This window comes from Gobio gobio (assembly GCF_949357685.1).
Source record: "Gobio gobio genome assembly, chromosome: 15".
Taxonomy (NCBI): Eukaryota; Metazoa; Chordata; class Actinopteri; order Cypriniformes; family Gobionidae; genus Gobio; species Gobio gobio.
Window position 1 is genome coordinate 43,869,773 of NC_137108.1, and position 21,286 is coordinate 43,891,058.

The window sequence follows — 21,286 nt, forward strand, 5'->3', positions numbered from 1 at the left end:
CCCGGAATACTCCTTGTAAATCAGTGTTTTTAAAATAATTAGTTTATCTCTGAGATTGTGATCTGTTTCCTCCTTCAGGTGAACTATAAGATAAGAGCTTAATACCGTCTTCCTCCAGACACAATGGCTGAGATCTTCGACGACCCAGAGAAGCTGAAGAGGGGCCTTGTGAAGGTTCTAGAATGTGTGGCCACCATCTCGTCGGCAGCAGCGGTGGTCAATCCCATCTTCGGCGTGGCCGGCTCTCTCATCCGGGTGGTGCTGCACCATGTGGACGATGAAGACATTCAGAAACTCAAACGTGAGTTTGGCAGCGTGAACCGAGCCCTGGATGAAATTTCGCAGCAGAACCGTCAGGCCCTGCTGCAAATCAGGAAGGAGACGTTGGACAGACAGTACCACAATGTGGAAGAAAACATTCGCAATCAGTTCCGCAAATTCATGGAGATCGTGGAGGCCAAGCCGGAGAACCTGCAACGCAAGAGGGAAGATTTCGTCGAGAGCTACATGAATGACAACGAAGACCAGAACATGAACACGCTTTACGAAGGCGTGATCGGGAAGCGCAAACTCTTCAGCAAGCCCATCCTGGAGGTGTACATGAAGCATTCGCAGGGGGACCAGCACGTCATGGAAAACCTCTGCACGCGACTCGCCTACCTCTTCTGCATCGGGTTCATCTCTATGATGGGCTACTACGGCATCATAGGGGACGACTTGGAATCTCGGAACGAGGAGTGGGAAGAAAATATGAAGAACGTGCAGGAGAAAATGCAAGAGGTGCTGAGGAGATGCAAGTGATCGTGATGATGCCTTTCTGCACAACCAACGCTCTTTATTGCCTTCGTGCTTTGCCTTTTCCTGTAATGGACTTCATCGACCTGCAGCATTATCCTCCAATTGAGTGCAGGTCATGCTGACGGTTACGCAGTGATGCCATCTCATTTCCTGTAATCTGCTTCTTGTTTTTGTTTTTTAATCACATAACATTTCTTCATGCCGTGCCTCAGTTTAACACAATGTGACAAACATATTTCACTCTAATCTACAGAATGCTGGCTGTGGTTATATAAATATTAAAGTTCGAATGCCTTCATAAGCAGTGTCACCTTCATCAGTACAAAACATCAACAGTAAATAAATATAATGTACAATGAAATTATCTATCTGTCTATCTATTAATCATTATCTATCTTCACAAACTTGTTGCAAAAATAAAGAGCAGATAATTTTCTGTCTGTGCATACTAAAAATCAAATTTGGGGCGGGGGCATACTTAAATCTATTTAGTAAGTTCAAGTATGCATTTAATTGTATCCTGTGTGTCATTTTTAGTTCCACTAGAACAGATTATCAGAGCATATATTTTAATATAAGAAGTGAAATCTAAACTGAAGGGTTTTTTTTTTGCATTCCTTTGACCCTTTTATTTGGGATAAATGAAAATATTATAGGCCTACTTGATGTGCTTGCTATACTGAGACCCTAATGTACAGTGCATGTTTAGTCTGACACGACTGAAGTTCATCGAGAGATAATCATGTTTGTTTGAAATGTATTTATCCATAAAGCACTGGCATATATATAAATGCCCCTATATGTGTACTTTTTGAATGTCTCAAGGATTGGAACATGTTACCTTCCTAATCATTATTAAAATACATGTTCTTGTTATTCAGTCTTTGGAATGCTGTTGCACTTGTAACGCTGTACAATATTGTTTACATTTTTCAATAAAGATACAAGGAAAATATTCCAAGTTGTTTTGAATTTTAAATGTTTGTGAAAGAAGCCTCTTATGCTCACCAAGGCTGCATTTATTTGATCAAAAATACAGTACAAACAGTAATACTGTGAAATGTTACAATTAACTGGTCTCTGTTGTAATATATTTAAAAAATGTATTTATTCATGTAATGCAAAGCAGTCATTCAGTGACAGTGTCACATGATCTTTCAGAAATCATTCTAAGATAATTTCTTAATATTATCAATGTTTTAGCTGCATATTTATTTTGTGGGAATCATGATACACGGCCATTCAAAAGTAATTTTTTTTTTTATTAATACTTTGATTTAGCAAAGGCACATTAAATTGAGCAAAACAAACGACAGTAAACACATTTACAAAATTAATAAATATTACAAAAAAGTTATGTTTATAATAAATGCTGTTCTTTTGAACTTTCTATTCATCAAAGAATCTTGGGGGGGGGCATAACTGTTTAACATTAATAATAAATAATATTAAGAAATGTTTCTTGAGCAGCAAATCAGCATATTAGAATGATTTCTGAAGGATCATGTGACACTGAAGACTGGAGTTATGCTGAAAATTCAGCTTTGATGACAGGAAGATATTACATTTTTAAAATATATTACAACAGAAACCAGTTAATTTAAATTGTAATTATTTCACAGTATTACTGTATTTTCTATCAAATAAATGCAACCTTGGTGAGATTAAGAGGCTACTTTTAATACGTGTATTTCTTTTCCTGGAACCTGGGAACCCATGTATGAATGATGCTATTATTAGTGTATGCTATGAACTTCTGCCACTAGATGGCAGTAAAAGAGCACACCCTGAGCTTATTTAGACTCACGAATATGAATGCTATAGTTTACTGTGTGTATAGAATCTACACGTTTTTAATGTATACACTCTAAAAAAAAAAGGTTCTATATTGCACCAAAAATGGTTCTTGGCTCGTAATCATAGGGGAACCTTTTTTAGTGCTATATAGCACCAATTTTGGTGCTTCAGTGGTTCTTCAGCGGTTCTTCAGAGGTTCTTCACCGGTTCTTTGACTAAGGTGCTATATAGCACCTCTGAAGAACCACTGAAGCACCAAAATTGGTGCTATATAGCACTAAAAAAGGTTCCCCTATGATTACGAGCCTTTTTTTTTTTAGAGTGTATAAAAACAGCACGCAAAATGCAACTATAAACAAGCACGTTTGAACACACAATCTCACCATGTTATTATAAATTAATCTGGTTATTTGGATTTCATTCAAATGGTAAATATGTAAATGTACTGTAGGTAGCCTACATGCGTCAAATGCAGCAGACAGGAAATATTTTTCCATTTCAAAACACTTCTAAAATTGGGCTCAGGTAAAACTTAAAATAAATAAATTGTATGTTGTTGCAATAAATATTTAATCAGAAGACACTTTTACTTTTTTATGATCGTTAAAAAAAAGGTGCTTTTTGCCGACACAATGGTGTAGTAACAGCATCTACCAGCAGGGGTTAGCTGGACCTCACTAGCCAAGCCTTGATCTCTTGTTTGACTTCAGTGAATGATGCTATCATGCTAGAATACACTAATCGAATCTAATAACTACAGGCAACAATGGTTATGAAAGAAGTTCTGTTTGAATTGTTCAGTTCAATTAGTGCATTCCCCTTATTTGACTTTTGTATTAAACAATCCTATTTAATTTAATAGTACATAAACATTAATAAGATTCACTTTACCCAGTGTGACGTCACAGAAGACAGATCTTTAGTCTTGGTCCACGTCATTTCACGTCATCAGCCAGAAACGTTTTCAAAGACTCTTGCGTCAAGTCGGTCAGACAATCATGATACACTTGATTCTGAAAAAAAGAAAGAAAGAAAATGTAGACGTTATGATACACAAAACAATAATAATAAAAAAACATTCAAAATGTAAAAGGACACAGCAATGGTTTGGCATTTTACTTGGGGAAAGGGAAACTGCATTTAATAAATGAATGAATCGTGTATACATATGCTAGTCTGACATTACAACATTTTTGTTTGGGGGACATAAATCACAAAAAAATGAGAGTTTAAAGGCTTGATAAAAAGAGAGAAAATGCTTATACACAAAGAAAAAGATTGTCAAAATTTTACTTTTAGGGGTACAACAGCTCGTCGTTGGGGCAGTAACCTTAAAAGGACATATTTGTACTTTCTTTCTTTTTTTTTTTACCACAAAATGGTTCATAGTAGTACCTTAAAGGGATAGTTCACCCAAAAATTTAAATTAGCCCATGATTTACTCACCCTCAAGTCATCCGAGGTGTATATGACATTCTTCTTTCAGACGAATAAAATCTGAGTTATATTAAAAATGTTCTGGCTAATCCAAGCATTATAATAGCAGTAATAGTTGCTCTGTTTTTAAGTCCATAAAAAAATCCATCTGTCTGTCAAATAACGTGCTCCACGCGGCTCCGGGGTGTTAATAAAGGCCTTCTGAAGTGAATCGTATTTAATTTTTTCTATGGCTCTGCATCAGCCATCCCCGCGCCATCACTTCCGGTGAATAAGGTCAAAGTACATGCAAAATACCGGTGTGATCATAGATATATACATAGTTTCCTCATTAGTGCCTGCGCAGATCGGTCGAATGAGGCATCTACGTATATATATCTTTGATCGCGCCAGTATTTTGACCTTATTCGCCGGAAGTTATGGCGCTGAGAATACTAGATGACATTTGTCTGATAAGAGGTAAAAAAAAATAAGATAAATACTGTTGGGTTTCTCGCAGAAACCGATCGTTTCGTGTCTTGAGACATCAATGTGTCGCCACGAGCCTCATGGTTTAATAAGGATTCGTATGTCTATGTGTTTTTACTCTCATTGCTCTCATACTCTAAAATATCCCCATTGACATGCATTATACGACTATCACACCGTTGGAGTTAAAAATCTTAATTTGTGTTCTACTGAAGAAACAAAGACTCCTACATCTTGGATGCCCTGGGGGTAAGCAGATAAACAAAAATCGTTTTTGGGTGAACTATCTCTTTAAGGTACGTATTTGTACTTTTAAGTTACTAATCATGCAGATTTTAGGAGTAAAAAAAAAGGTATGAATATGTCCTTTTAAGGGTACTGCCCCAACGACGAGCTGTTGTACCCCTAAAGGTACAATTTTGACACCCTTTTTCTCTGTGAGTAGACTTTAGATTCAAAACCTTATAATTGAAATACAGCCCTTATGACAACTTCCCTATGTGACAATCAGGAATCAGTTTTCCTGTAATATAATCAGAATCCCCAACGGGCTTATAAAATAGGCTAATTACATATTTCTGTCATACCAAACATTTTTTGCTATAAGGCTGAAAAAAACATTCACGTGCAAACACCTTCTCTGTTGGGTCTCATGGTAATATGTCACAATTTTGTTTGTTTAATTTAAGGCAATATGTCATCATGTCCAGCAGTTTCCATCCATGTATGACGCATTCAGACACAAGGTCACATCTGACAAATTTCCAAACGTTTCGAAGTAGATTGTTAGAAATAATATATCCACCCACAGATTTGCTTATATGTATAGGCTATACAGATGCATGCAATTTCCGTCAGTTCGTTCCTTTTATCCGCGTATGATTTCATAATATATGCATATGGACCCTCCTTCATCAGCACAAGCTCAGAGAAGAGAACAGAGCTCAGAGATTGTCGCCTGATGAAGGTGGCATATATAATATATAATCATTTTGATATTGTATAACATCATACTATATTAAGAACATCATACTCGTTATGCTCAAATACATCATTAGTGTGTGAAATACCTGCCATCCTTGTGTGGAAAATATCTGCGCATGGTTTTTTGCGATCCACCGGAGCTGCTCCATGTTGCGCATTGCGCGCAATATTCCTCTTGATGAACAATCATTACGCACTAGCTCTCTCTAGAAACAATACAAAACTCTTCTATCTGTTGTCAAATTAGGAATAAAAGGCAAGGTACAGCCAACCACGTCAAAAAAATGAGACATTTATCCGACTGTTGCCAAGGGCTTTCCAAACCAAAATCCTCCTAACGCATCCTCAGTGCGCGCAACTCTCTCTCTCTCGCGCGCGCCCTCGCGCTGTCTCTGTTCCCTTTCACACGCACTCAGATCACCACAAATATCCTCCTCGAGCCAATACCTGAGGGAAAGCTGAATTTCGGACACGTAACCACGGACAGAAGCCCCTCAACCTGCCAGACGTGAGAAACCTGTTTTTGTGACAATCTTTTCTGCTCGGGGTTAATGCTGTGATGCGCATGTAGGGCACTTTTGAGGCAGACTACGCTTTAAAACGCTTTTCGAGGTGTGTCCTTTACGGAACAGAAGATGGCACATTCAGTGGTGCCATATATTATACGCAACATGATTCTAATTGCAAGTCGCATTATTTTGCTCTGGAATTGATTATTTGGAGGTTTAAAATGTGTCTGGACTCGATTTAACATGATTTGCTTATTAACATGCATGCAGATTTCGAATAGAAAAAAAATGCTGATGGCACAAATGGCTATCCTGTAAAATCAACAACGTGATGAGGGTTTCCTATACTTAATGCTTTTTGCTGTGGTGGAAAACACTTGCAATCATTTCGATTTTAAAAGGATGATTTATGAGATCAAAAGTAGGTAACACTTTATATTACAGTACCATTGTTACACGTTACATGTAAAAAATGGTGCTAGATAGCACTAAAAGTGGTTCTTTGTCTCGTAATCATAGGGGAACCTCTTTAAGTGCTGTATAGCACCAAATATTGGTGCTTCAGTGGTTTTTTTGGGATGACTGAGGTGCTATATAGCACCGCTACCATATTCAGAACCTGTTAAGATATGGTGCTATATGGCACTAAAAGTGGTTCTTGGCTCTTAATCATAGGGGAACCACTTTTGGTGCTATATCACCATATCTTAACATGTTCTGTATATGGTCGCGGTGCTATATAGCACAGTCATCCCAAAGAACTGGTAAAGAACCACTGAAGCACCAAGATTTGGTGCTATACAGCACTTAAAGTGGTTCCCCTACACTCTAAAAAAAAAGTCTCGTAATCATAAGGGAACCTTTTTTAGTGCTATATAGCACCAATTTTGGTGCTTCAGTGGTTCTTCAGAGGTGCTATATAGCACCTTAGTCAAAGAACCGGTGAAGAACCGGTGAAGAACCTCTGAAGAACCGCTGAAGAACCACTGAAGCACCAAAAATGGTGCTATATAGCACTAAAAAAGGTTCCCCTATGATTACGAGCCAAGAACTATTTTTGGTGCCATTTAGAACCTTTTTTTTTTAGAGTGTATGATTACGAGACAAAGAACCATTTTTAGTGCTAAATAGCACCATTTTTTAACTTACCATAGTAATAATAACAGCAATAACTAAGTCAAACCCTACTCATACCCTAACCCTATAGTAAGTGTACATGTAGTTCATTAATATTACTCAGTACTGAAATGTATAATTACATTAATAATTACACTTTAACAATGACACCTTACAATAAAGCGTAACCCAAAAGTAGTTTACACTTTATTTTGATGTGTCCTTGTTGCAGTGTAATTATACATTTGAGTACGGAGTAATATTAATGAACTAAATGTACTTACTATAGGGTTTGGTTTAGGTTTACTTGCATGTAATGACAATCTACTGTTATTACTGTAGTAAGTACATGTAACGTGTAACAAGGATACTATTTCACAAAGTGCACTTCAGCTTTTTCCGCTCATATATATTTGACTCCTAAGTCAATTTTTATTTTTCTTAAACAATAAGTATTTAAAAATTGTTCTGAGCTATGAAAGTAATTGATATATTTGCAACAATTTTGTTTTAGTTTGCACACTATGCAATTTGAATTAAAATAGATATTGAATCTGGCTTTAAAGGATTAGTTCTCTTTAAAATGAAAATTAGCCCAAGATTTACTCACCCTCAAGCCATCATAGGTAGATGACTTTCTTCTTTCGGATGAACACAATCGGAGTTATATTAATAAATATCCTGATGCTTCCAAGCGTTATTATTGCAGTGACAGGGTGACGCTTTCTTCGTAAGTTGAATCTAGAAGCCGGTCTGAAGGAAGCTAAATATTTTAAATATAGATATTTTTCTTACAAAAACCCATCGATTTGCTTCAGAAGGCCTTCATTAACCCACTGGAGTACTTGGAGTACTTTTATAATGGATGGATGCACTTATATGAGCCTCAAACTCGAGCCCCATTCACTGCTATTATAAAGCTTGGAAACATCAGGATATGTAATAATATAACTCGGATTGTGTTCATCAGAAAGAAGAAAGTAATATACACTTAAGATGGCTTGAGGGTGAGTAAATCATGGGCTAATTTTCATTTTAAAGTGAAATAATCCTTTAATAGTAAAAGAAAGAAAGGTGTCTTAGTTTGTTGTAATAGCTTTTCTTTGTTTATAGAAATGTCCAGTCCACTAGAGAGGGTTGTAGCCCAGAAGAAGGAGGCCATTGAAGCAGTAATGGAGATGTTTGAGAGAGGAGCCGAGGTGCTGGCCAGCGCTGTTGGAGGACTGTGTCCTCTGTTTGAAGCTTCTGCACCAGTTTTGAGGCTGGTCTTGGACAATGTGGAAAGCAAGGAGATCACATATGTCAAAGATCAGTTTCTAGTTGTGAGGAGCAAACTGGATGTCCTCTCATCTCAAATGGAGGACATCAACTGTGAGATTAAAAAGGGACGCTTGGATTCTCAGTTCTTCACTGTGGAGGAAAATCTATGCAACCAGTTTAGAAAATACATTGATATTCTGGAGGCCAAACCGGAGTATAAAGAGGCCAGAAAACGCATGTTCTTGCAGCATTTTCCAAAAACAGGAGGAGAGAAGAACCTCTACATGCTTTATGATGCTATGATGGGGAACAGCACTTTTGGGGAGCCAATCCTGGAGGTTGTGGAACAATACGAGGGCAGAAACAGAAGAGTCCTGGAAGACTTCTGCGTCAGGATGAAGGAGCTGCTCTGCCTGGGAATAATCGCTCTGCTGGGATATTGTTTCCTTACTCAGGGCGAAGAGGCGGAGCAGGAGAAGATTCAAGATTGGAGCACAAAGATCCAAGAAATTGAGATGAAAATGAAAGAAATGATAGAGAAATGTGTGCATTCGTTTCCAGAGCAAGCTGAACTGGACATCAAGAGGCTTGTGAAGGAGAGAGAGGACGGGAACCTCCAGGAAACGGCCAAGGAACTGCTGGACTTCCTGGTGAAGAAGTACGACTGGGTGAGCTGGTCCATCAGAGTTGTTAGTAACTTGGGCAAAATTAGAAACTTCAGAGCTGGACAGAACTTTCAGTGTGTGACCGGACAGAGTTACTTTGAAGTACCTCAAGGAAATGACATAAACCTGGTGGTCTCGTTCTGCAGCGCCCCTCAGCCTGTGCCCAATGAAACCATAAAACAGATGATGGACGGTCCTGCGAAGAAGGGAGATGCCAAAGCTGTCGTGGAGCTTCTGGAGAAGCAGTTATCCGGGTTTCTGGTTCATGCTGTCAGTCGTCACAAGGAGAGCTTTGCTGTGTCGAGTTTTCCTGAAGAATGTCACTACTGGGACAAACACAAGAACGTCAATGTCTGTGTGCATGCAGAGTAGATTTAGAAAGGTTAAACAGGATCATTAGTCATTTACCCAGCTAACAGGGAACGTTCTCAGAACGTTCTGGCAATGTTCTCTCAAAGTTATGAACAAACGCTCAACCACGAATGCGGAACGTGTGTTTAAAGTTAACTGGTCTTTAATAATGTTCTCAGAACGTTAGCCCAACGTTTCCTGAAACATTTTAGTTGGATGTCCGTCTAATGTTAGACAGCATTCAAAAGTAACGTTCCCATAACGTTTGCAGAATTAAATGGAATTTTTCCTTAACGTTCGCATAGCCAAGAAAACTTAATGGGAATGTTAGCAAAATGTTCTTAGAACACATTTTTGTTAGCTGGGTATACAGTATTTAAAATCACACTAATTATAAAAAATCTACTATAACTGCACTTTATTTATCTCTGATCTATGCTCTGAAAAATAGTATTTGTATGGCATTATTCATTGTCAGCTCACTGTATCTAGTTATTGCATTGATTGTAATTCGTCACTCCATTTCCATTGTTCTAAAATGAAACCAAAGTGATTTTTCAGACTAACTATAGTTCCCAGCCCATCTGTATGCACTTTTATAAGTATTATTATATCCTGTTTGTATTATTTTACGCTTTAAATGTCTATGTATCTGTCTGAAATCATGCATTTAAGCAATACCATGCTAAAAACAATGTTGTGCAGTTGTGTGAATAAGGTAGGAAAAATGGCTTTTGGGCCAAGAACACTGTATTTAAATGGTGCCAGGACTGGCAGTTTGGTCTTTGTGAGAATGACCTACATAGAGCCAACAGAATAAAAATGCCTCGTCAACCATGAACAGAAGCAGTAAAGACGTGTCATGAAACAAGTCCAGTTGTCTTGTCTCGGCAAACTGAGCAGAAGTAAAATGAGAGCCTTTACAAAATGCATACGTTTACAATCTCTCACATCCACTGCTATGATATACCACCCGCCACATTTAATTAAAAGACTGTTTTTGCACCCAAGTCAGCATTTTCAGGCCAGCGGCTGCAGAAACATGCCGAGTGACGTTTCAGTTTGTTAATATAAAGCAGACAAGCTCCAAAGTGCTGTGATCAGCTCTCCGGATGCACTCATTAAATTCACTGAGGTGCCGAGTGAAGGATCAATCCATCATTCAACACTCGGGAGGGAGAATCTATTTCCATTGTATTCTTCTATTCCATTCTGTGCGTTTCTATTTCTATAGAAATATGATTGTAACTGTACTGAAAAATCACAAGGAATCTAAATAATACAGAAAACAAGCAATGTTATTAGAGGCTTAAATCTACCCTAAAAGAGCAAGATCTTAAAAAGCCATTTATAACCATTCAAGTTGTGACCTTACTCACAAAACCACCATGGGTGATGACCTTTGACCCCTACACGCATAATCCAATATGACTGTCCTCTTTATATGCCAATACGTTTTTTTTATTTATGACAACATAAACCTCCTTTTATTGTAACCGTATTTTAAACTTAATAGATAGACAGACAGATAGACGGATGGATGGATGGATAGACAGCTATATGGACGGATAGATAGATAATTTTGAAGAACAATCAACTTGGATGTTTAAGTAATTTCAACTTAAATTACATTAAACTAACTTAAAAAAATTAAAAAGTTAAAATGTGCTTAACTTATTCTGATGATTTAAACCAATGTAAAAACATATATTGACCAATAAATAAATAAATAAATATATATATATATATATATATATATATATATACATAATAATTCCTGAATTTTTTTTTTTACCCAAGATAATTTTACATCAATGCATTTGTTGTAGTTTACTTAACTGTAAATACACCATAATTCCTTATTTTCATAAGTTCATAAAAATTCCAGTGCTTTAATAAAAAGGGCATTTTCTTGCTTCGAAATGGCTGTTGACATTAAAACTCTAAATGCAATCCTCTCAAAATATTTCTCAAAAAAATGTCATTTTGAAAAAAATAAAATAAATAAATAATAATTTCCTCCATATACAGCTCTGGAAAAAAATATGAGACCACTTAACATGTTAAGCAGTCTCTCAATTTTTTTCAGAGCTGTATGTGCATGTGTGAATAAGGATTCATGCATTATACATGCATGCTGCATCCTGGAATATTTACAGATTTGAAAGCAGTTGTTCTTTCTCCTGCTCCCGAGACTGGAATGGAAACACACGGCTCAGCCTGTATTCATTAGCGGTTGAGGCTTCTGTCCTGGTTGGAGTTATTGATCCATGTGGCGTCCATCTCGGATAAAGAGCTGAACCTTAAACCTGTCTGTTACTAGACCAAAACAAACACGTCTGATTCCAGCAGGACACAGCCAGACTTTTTGCAGGACTACTTCATAAACTTTTTTTTAAATAAAGGCAAAAGAAACCACAACCATCTCCAGGAAAAGACATCAGTCAATATCAATATTTAATTAATAAATGAGTGATCTTATGAATCTCAACATAATAGTAGTGCAGAGGCAGTCCATCAATCCCATGATACTTCACTCTGGCTGCATCTGCCAATCACAGCCGGAGCTAATAGCATTACCTTTTTTTGTCAGAGTGGACCATCGACCAGCTTCCTGGTTTTAAGTGGCCTGATCTGATAAAAAGCATTAAAACATTTGTACTGTGACACACACCAGCTCACCCTCAGCACTGGATTTATCCTCCTGATGCTTCTGGTTGTGCCATAAAACCTCTGAATATGTAGTTTGCAAAACGATCTTATCTTATTGCTCTTCTTCACAAAATGAGTATATATGATGCTCCGAATAAACTTTGTACAAAACAAATATTCCTCTCAATCATGGTGACTTAATTCTGTCCTCATTTACTCACCCTGAAGTTGTTCCGAACCTGTATGAAGTTCTTCTGCTGAACACAAAGTGATGTTTTATTATCACTTTTTGGGAGGAGCACGTTCAGACAAATAAACCTAATTAAACACGAGTGGAGCACTTTAAACTAATCAACATTAGGAGGTGTATATATATACTGCTGATATACCTTCTTTCGTTGACAGTTTCTTAGCATCCCTCCACCACTCCATCGCCTCACTTTGATTTAATAAACTCTTATTTGACGTCAACACAATCCATAGTACAATGCAGTCTAGTTCTAGACTATCTCTATCAGGGGTGGGTGGGGGGGGCATGCAAGTTCATAAAGATCATTAATTTGATGCAAGTGTGAACTCGTGAAAGATGATATTTTGAAAAAATGTTGGTAACCAAACAGTTGATGGACCCATAGTATTTGTTTTTCATACTTTGGAAGTCAACGGGGTCCATCAACTGTTTGGTTCTTTAAAATATCTTCTTTTGTGCTCAGCAGAAGTATGAAACTCGTACAGGTTTGGAACAACTTGAGGGTGAGTACATTTTTGGTGAACTATCCCTTTAAAATAAAATAACATACAACTGTATCAACACCCCTTTTTCACTCCCAAGGCGTCAAAATCTGAAGCATGGTCAAGTGCCTTCCGCGTCACAATGAAGACACTAAAGGTACCCCTAGGCGTCACTATATCAACGTGCAGGTGCTCCATTGATTTCAATTGGAAACCATTGACGTCATACACGTTGGGCATGGGAATGCTATAGTCATGATGAAATTACATTGGGTTACGATTTTGCCATTATAACATGTTGGAGTGTGATTCTCAATTTAAGAAGCCAGCATAATTGTATTTATATTTATTTATTTACGCTATTTAGACACGTTTGAACATGTAACCCAACCCAATCTCATCCCTAAACCTACCCATTTGTGTATTATATGATATAAAGCACAGGATGTAACAGGCAGATACGACTGCAGGCACAATTTTTTCAAAAAGTACAAATATTCCAAGTGTCCTGAGGCCAAATTATTAATTTGTGTGAAGAAAATCCCCAAAAGCGATCAGTCTCCATCCGCCGAAGACCATGCACATATTGAAATTTCAAAAATTGCCGCCCGAAGAAACGTTACGTCAGATTTCATAGTGAAATTGCATTGGCTCTCGTATGTCTCGTGACCAATAGCATCATGTCAGCTTTGATTGTAAAATGCTATTGGCTCTTGTGTGTCTCGTGACTGATTGTGTCATGCTCAAGAGTCGGATTGTATAATTTGAATGTGATATGACTGCGTGCGTTCACGGAGCGGCGGGATCATCATTTCAGTGATTAAAATCCACTTAAGATCCACTCTGTTCTTTACATGAAGATATCGTATGACTTCAGAAGACTTGGAATGCAAAACGAGTTAATACTTTTATACTGTTTTTGCAATAAATACCCGTGATTGAACTTGTATTTGCCTGTTATGTGTTTTATATTGTTTAGAAGTGGGTAGGTTTAGGGTAGGGGTTGGGTTAGTTCTGCTAAAATATAAAAGTAGCCTATAAATATTCATAAAATCATGTCTGCTTTTATAAATGCAAAGAATTAAATGCGTCTTGATCTGAGGCATTGGGCAAACAACTGAAATCAATGGAGCACCTGCGCGTTGATATAGTGACGCCTAGGGGTAGCTTTAGCGTCTTTATTGTGACACGGAAGGCACTTGACCATACTTCAGATGTTGACGCCTTGGGAGTGAGAACGGTTGGTATTAAGGAGAGCATCAAACAGAACTATAAACTAAGCTTTAACCATTATTAATGACCAGCACCAACTATTATCGGTTCTTATTTAATATCTTGCCCAGGACACCATAATTAAATATTCATGAGCTTATGGCCACACCCCTCAAACACAATAGACAGAACCAAATTTTTACTCATTGCCTTTAATTAATTGAAATGTTTGTTCAAATCACAGTGTACATACACTAGAACGTAGTTTTGAATATACAGAAAATAAATAAACCAATTAAAATTCATTAAAATTCTGCAGAATTTCTTTTAAGACCATTTTCTCTTTTCAAAAAACAGTAAAGAAACCATTCAAACCAACATGTATTTTGAGATTATGTTTACAACTATTATAAAAATTATTAATAATTAAAGTTACATTTTATATGATCTGAGGCCACACTCGTTAGGAAACCTCGTTTCAATAAAGGAAAGATGATTTAAAGAAAAGAAAGTGTCAGTTTGAGTCTTTTGGGAGCAGGAGGTAAATGACACTCTGATTACACTCATGGGTTTATTTCTGTCCGCTCGTTCGCCAAACCATTAGCGTATTACAGTTCTAATCGGTATATTGATCTCGGTTTGGCTCCATCTGCACTCGCTCTCATTTCACACAATGTGTTCGAGCCTCATAGTGTAATACTGTTCTCTCTCTTCTGACCTTTCTGAAGGTCAACAGCATTTGTTTGTGCACATATGCAAATATCACCAATAACAGCATGTTTCAGTAATATTGTGATGATATAATTTCTCAATTTCTCCTGCAGAGTTTGGAAACTTGGAACAGTAATGAGTGGACTGTACAGAATATATACTGAGAATAAATATTTTTTTAAAAACACAATGCTTGCTTGTAATTCTCATATGACTGTATGCTCATACTGAAACAAACAAACAAGTCTTTTAAAGCAGAGTTCAAACCCCTCAACAAAAGTACACAAACTTGTCTGACATGTTCAAACGGGACAATTTATTTTATTTTATTTTTTTGCATGTCACAAAATCTAACACAAACATTTTTTTAAGACCTTATGTGCAGACTAAGAAATGTCTTTCTTATATGCAAACCATAAAATATAATAGAATATTTAATTAATAACAATATTATATAATTAGTCATTTTGACAACTAACGGATTTGAATGTCAGAGTTGACATCATGATTATAACTGAAAAAAATATACAGTGTATATGTATGTGTATATATGTATGTATGTATGTATGTATGTATGTATGTATGTATGTATGTATGTATGTATGTATATATATATATAGATAGATATAGGCCTATATATTTTTCATTTTCAACAATTTTATATGTGTATAATGTCATATTTTATATGTGTTTAAAGGTGCACTATGTACAATTATTTCAGTAAAATATCCAAAAACCACAAGGCCAGTGTTATATATTTTGTTCAGTTGAGTACTTACAATATCCCAAATGTTTCCAACTATTTGTAAATCGTGAAAAAATTGCTATTTTAACCGAGGAACCGGGACGTGAGAAGGAGTCGCCTGTCGATTGCGTCATATCTGCGTTACCCTCTGTTTCCAGTTTTATTTTGCAGAAACGCTTTACTCTCACTGCAGTGTGCAACAAGTGTCATAGCAGCCGCCGAGCGAACACACAGAGTAACGTCATACCATCATTTTCAACACACTCGGATGTATCTGATATGATAAACAGAGCTGCGTTACCTCATACTCATAACTGGAAAAGCGGAAGTGGCGCCGACGACTGTGTCATAATAACAGTCCCGCTGCTTGCGAGGCGTGTGTTGCGTTCTTCTTATTAACAATCGCTCCAGCGGCCTTACTCAGCTCCACAACACTCTGCTCTGCTTTATACTACAGCAACGTTAATAATCACATCCATGAACATGATTTCTGTCCGAGTCATATCCCGATTCTTTCCCAACGGCTGTGAGGTGAAGACCACGTCCTAAGATTCTGCGATCAAACGTGGCGTCATCAAACTACGCCTTTGTTTTGAATAGGCGACCTCTAGTGGACGGAAAAGTTACATAGTGCAGCTTTAATGTGTATATGTCATTTTTATTAATCACAATAGGGCTGTATGACTGAGGCTTTTATTTAATTTATCATTTTCTATTAAAATATTCACAGATTTGTTAGCTATAGCATGACATATCTGATATTCCAATTGACAAATATGGGCCAGTGGATGTGTTTTGTTGTTTAAACACCTTTACAATGATCGCATCAGTTGAGCTACAGTGGCATGAAAAAGTATGTGAACCGCTTGCAGAATCTGTGAAAATGGGAATCATAAGAGTGATCATACAAAATGCATGTTATTTATTATTTAGTACCGTCCTGAATAAGATATTTTAATGCTCTTAATGCATTGTGTTTCCTTCTGGAGCATCAGTGAATGTTTCAACCTTTTGTAATAGTTGTGTTTGAGTCCCTCAATTGTCCTCAGTGTGAAAAGATGGATCTTAAAATCATACAGTCATTGCTGGAGAGGGTTCAAATATGAAAAAGAGGCTGGAAAACTGAAGAATGTGCAGGACCTGGAGGATTTTTCTGAAGTACATTGGGCAGTTTAACCGCTCAGGACAAACAAGGGACTCATGAACAACCATCACAAAACAAAAAAACAGCCGTGGATCATCCAGGGAACGACACACAGCACTGAGAATCAATGGTTCATAAACTTTTTATCAGGGTTATTTTAATAAATTCAGCAATTTTTTTGTCTTGTGGACTATATGTAAACATTTTTTATGTAAAATATCTTATTCAGGACAGTACTAAATAAAAAAATAACATGCATTTTGTATGATCCCTCTTATTTAGTTAAAATTATTCCCATTTTCCCATTCTGCAAGCGGTTCACATACTTTTTCATGCCACTTTACATGTGCGATGGGCGCCGCATTATATTTTGTGCCGCAGTTGAGAATCTTTGTGATCGTACACTCCTAGACTAAACACATCTGATCAAACTCTGGTCTAGACTCTCTATACTCACTGTAGTGCTGTGCACATACAATGTAGTGTGCATTGTTCTGAGGGCGAGAAGAACCGAAGCGAAAATCCACAAAACATGATTAATCCACAAAAAATCCAAGCACCCTCACAGCACATAAAGCAGATTTTTATTAAGAACTGGAAAGCACTGGTGTTCTGTTAATCAGAGTCTTGTGGTGTAGGGTCTAGGGATTGAGGTTTCATCTGCCGTTTTTAAGAGCATCAAAAGACACGCTTAGGTGAAATGGACTGCAATCCATATACAGCCTCCAACAAGCCACTGAACATTTTCCAGCTTCCTGTGATCTAGACGTCTATCGATCTCGAGTCTGAATGATGGACTTAATGTGCAGAGGGGCAGGTTGCCTGTAAACCATGTCTTAGTACTTAGATTAGACTGATCAGGGCTGGAAACAACTGCACCACAGCACAAAAAAACAGCTAGAAAATGTGTAATAGTGGACTTTTTAAATGCACTGAGCACTAAAAGTGCTATATAAAGTAAAAAGCATGTGTCATGCGATCTCACCATTGACACCATTGCATTTTTTTATTTGAAATGTTATTTAGAAATTAGAAAAGACAGAACCAACAAGGAATTTGTCCTTATTTGGACTCTTTATCTGGGGGTATTCAGAAAGCACATACATATATACCCTGAAATCTCGGTTGTAGGTTCCAAAACCGCAGTCTGGAGTAAATTCAATCAACCCGGAGTATGAAACTGAGTTTTGTTCAGAGAGTAAGTTGATATGGCTACATACACACCCGGAAAGTTACCTCAGGTTTTGTAACCAAATTTGGTAGTAAACTTACCCCGGGTATGTCACATAACCTGTTTCTGGATCACCCCCCGGTGAGCCTCCGTCTCCCAAAATCTACCAGATGCTACTACAAAACAACAACCGATCTGCCATGCTAATTATGGAAGAAATTATATGAATACTAAACAAACTCATCTGTGTTTTTCTTTCAGTTAACATGACAAACCAGTCTGATTTTTACTGACCCCACAGGTCCTCAACATACGGTTTAAATCACACATATTCCAAAACATGCTGATCATTGTAAGTATATTTATTACTATCATCACAGCATTAATTATGTGCTAAAGTGACATCTTGTGGCTACAAGCATATAAGCAATAGCAATACACCAGACCATACTAAAAGATATGATAGACAGATATACGGAAGGATGGATGGATTTTCTCAGACTCATATTCTTATTCCTCATGTTGTCACGCTAATGAATGAAATGTCAGTAAAATCTCTTACTTCTTTAATCCTTGTCTGTGTCTTCGCTGTCATCTGATTGTCGGGCCTGCCTTTACTTTGGAACGCCCATTTACATTTGATGTCCTCAATTGTAAGAGTAATCTCACTCAGTGTGAAGAGAATCACTCTCTAGCAATGAGAGCGGAGAGTCAAGAGTCCTGCGTGACAAACTCATCTTATACACAGTTTGGCCCCTCGAAATAAAAGGAAAAACAATATGTCTGTCAGTATGACTAAGGAGTATGTGCAGCCAACCACTTCCTCATGTGTGAGTTTTTGTGCACAAGATGGAAAACAGGAACTATCAGTGATAGGAAGTGGCTACATGAAGTTACACGCATTTTACATCTTTTAGAGGAACCAGATTTATGTACATACAATACCGTCCACTGCATGATGACTAAAGCAGGTCTACGTCCTTTCACAGTGTGAACGATCTTCACCCGTCAGAAGAATGACAGGTCACATGACACCTGGAGTCATAACATAACATGGACAGCACCAACACTTTCCATCATAGACAGACAGACAGATGATAGATAGACAGACAGACAGACAGACAGACAGACAGACAGACAGACAGACAGACAGATGATAGACAGACAGACAGATGATAGACAGACAGACAGACAGACAGACAGACAGACAGACAGACAGACAGACAGACAGACAGACAGACAGATAGATAGATAGATAGATAGATAGATAGATAGATAGATAGATAGATAGATAGATAGAAAGACAGACAGATTGATGATAGACAGACGGATGATAGACACAGTCAGACAGATGACAGACAGTCAGACAGACAGATGATAGACAGACAGACAGATGATAGACAGACAGACAGATGACAGACAGTCAGACAGATGACAGACAGTCAGACAGATGACAGACAGACAGACAGACAGACAGATGACAGACAGACAGACAGACAGACAGATGACAGACAGTCAGACAGATGACAGACAGTCAGATGATAGACAGACAGATGACAGACAGACAGACGATAGACACAGTCAGACAGATGACAGTCAGACAGACAGATGATAGACAGACAGACAGATGACAGACAGTCAAACAGACGATAGACAGACAGACAGATGATAGACACAGTCAGACAGATGACAGACAGTCAGACAGACAGATGATAGACAGACAGACAGACAGTCAGACAGATGACAGACAGACAGACAGACAGACAGATGACAGACAGTCAGACAGACAGATGATAGACAGACAGACAGATGACAGGCAGTCAGACAGATGACAGACAGTCAAGACAGACGATAGACAGACAGACAGATGATAGACACAGCCAGACAGATGACAGACAGTCAGACAGACAGACAGATGATAGACAGACAGACAGACAGACAGACAGATAGACAGATGACAGACAGTCAGACAGATGACAGACAGTCAGACAGACAGATAGATAGACAGACAGATTGATGATAGACAGACAGACAGATGATAGACACAGTCAGACAGATTACACAGTCAGACAGACAGATGATAGACAGACAGACAGACAGACAGACAGACAGATGATAGACAGACAGACAGACAGACAGATGATAGACAGACAGACAGATGACAGACAGACAGATGATAGACAGACAGATGATAGACAGACAGACAGATGATAGACACAATCAGACAGATGACAGTCAGACAGACAGATGATAGACAGACAGTCAGACAGACAGACAGACAGACAGACAGATGATAGACAGACAGACAGATGATAGACAGACAGACAGACAGATGATAGACAGACAGATGAAAGACACAATCAGACAGATGACAGTCAGACAGACAGATGATAGACAGACAGACAGACAGACGATAGACAGACAGACAGACAGACAGATGACAGGCAGTCAGACAGACAGACAGACAGACAGACAGATGATAGAAACAGTCAGACAGATGATAGAAACAGTCAGACAGATGACAGACAGTCAGACAGATGACAGACAGTCAGACAGACAGATGATAGACAGACTGAGACTGACTAACCCGACTAACTCTACTAACACTAACCCGTCTCAGACCAGCACTGCTTCTCACACAAACATCAGAATAAACCAAATTATCAAACAATCTAAGAATACATATCTGGAACATTGGGATCAGGAAACTAAATTACAAAGTAAATTACAATTCTATCGAACTCTAAAGTCAAATTATGAATTGGAAGAATATCTCCAGAGTGTCAGAGACACAAAGCAGAGACGGATCCTGACCAAAGTACAGGCTCAGTGAGCACAGTCTGGCCATCGAGACGGGCAGACACAGAAAGAGCTGGTTACCCAGAGAGCAAAGGGTGTGTATTCACTGTAGGACAGGAGAGATCGAGACAGAGACACACTTCCTCCTTCACTGTCAAAAATACATTTCCATAAGAGACCTCTACTTAAACAAATTCAATACATTAATAAAGAACTTTACAGCCATGACTGAGGTAGAACAAATACAGATAATATTAGGAGAGGGACAGACAGCAGCACTGGCTGCAAGATACGCGTGTGTGTGTGTGTGTGCCACAGCCTGAGAGACAGCAGGTGAATGTGTGTGTAATGTGTGTATGTTGCGTCTGACCTCAGTGTGTTTCCCTATTGTCCACTACAGTGACCCTCAGTACATGTGAGTGTGTATATATGTTAAAACACTGTGGTATCAATTGTTCTAATTTGAAACACTGTTTATTTAAGTTTATGTTATGTTGTAATATTTTCCTCTATTATTTTGATGTTTATTATCATAATTAATATTATTATTATTAATGTTCATGTATAATTATTTATGTTCATATATGTATTATTATTTATGTTCATATATTCCTAGCTTTGGCAATATTTTATGATTTACATTCATGCCAATAAAGCAATTTTGAATTTGATAGACAGACAGACAGATGATAGACAGTTAGACAGATGATAGACAGTTAGACAGATGATAGACAG

At 37.7% G+C, this 21,286-nt stretch overlaps 2 protein-coding genes and 1 long non-coding RNA gene across 4 annotated transcripts in view; 2 read left to right on the plus strand and 1 right to left on the minus strand.

The window, feature by feature from the left end:
* Positions 1-1,774, plus strand: part of rpz (rapunzel) — an 11,050-nt gene extending 9,276 nt beyond the window's left edge. Inside the window, exon 3 of one of the 2 annotated variants that reach the window (XM_079837307.1) lies at positions 79-1,774. In XM_079837307.1, the coding sequence (XP_079693433.1) occupies positions 124-801 (678 nt within the window). In that variant the 5' untranslated portion in view covers positions 79-123 and the 3' untranslated portion in view covers positions 802-1,774. The remainder of the gene's footprint in view (positions 1-78) is intronic. The other variant, XM_079837308.1, reaches the window with a different exon arrangement.
* The window catches only part of LOC307138755, a 30,830-nt gene extending 12,264 nt beyond the window's left edge, over positions 1-18,566 (minus strand). Inside the window, exons 1-2 of the long non-coding RNA XR_013818058.1 lie at positions 18,315-18,566; positions 3,487-3,608 (exon numbers count right to left, since the gene is read on the minus strand). This is a non-coding gene — a long non-coding RNA (uncharacterized lncRNA). The remainder of the gene's footprint in view (positions 1-3,486; positions 3,609-18,314) is intronic.
* Positions 5,832-10,309, plus strand: rpz6 (rapunzel 6). Its single transcript, XM_079837304.1, has 2 exons — positions 5,832-5,992; positions 8,223-10,309. The coding sequence occupies exon 2, from the start codon at positions 8,225-8,227 to the stop codon at positions 9,404-9,406; it is 1,182 nt and encodes a 393-aa protein (XP_079693430.1). The 5' UTR covers positions 5,832-5,992; positions 8,223-8,224; the 3' UTR covers positions 9,407-10,309.
* Positions 18,567-21,286: the final 2,720 nt, after the last annotated feature.

What these genes read in the sequence shown, in the direction of transcription:
- rpz6 (XM_079837304.1), top strand. Translation starts at nt 8,225, where the DNA reads ATGTCCAGTCCACTAGAGAGGGTTGTAGCCCAGAAGAAGGAGGCCATT.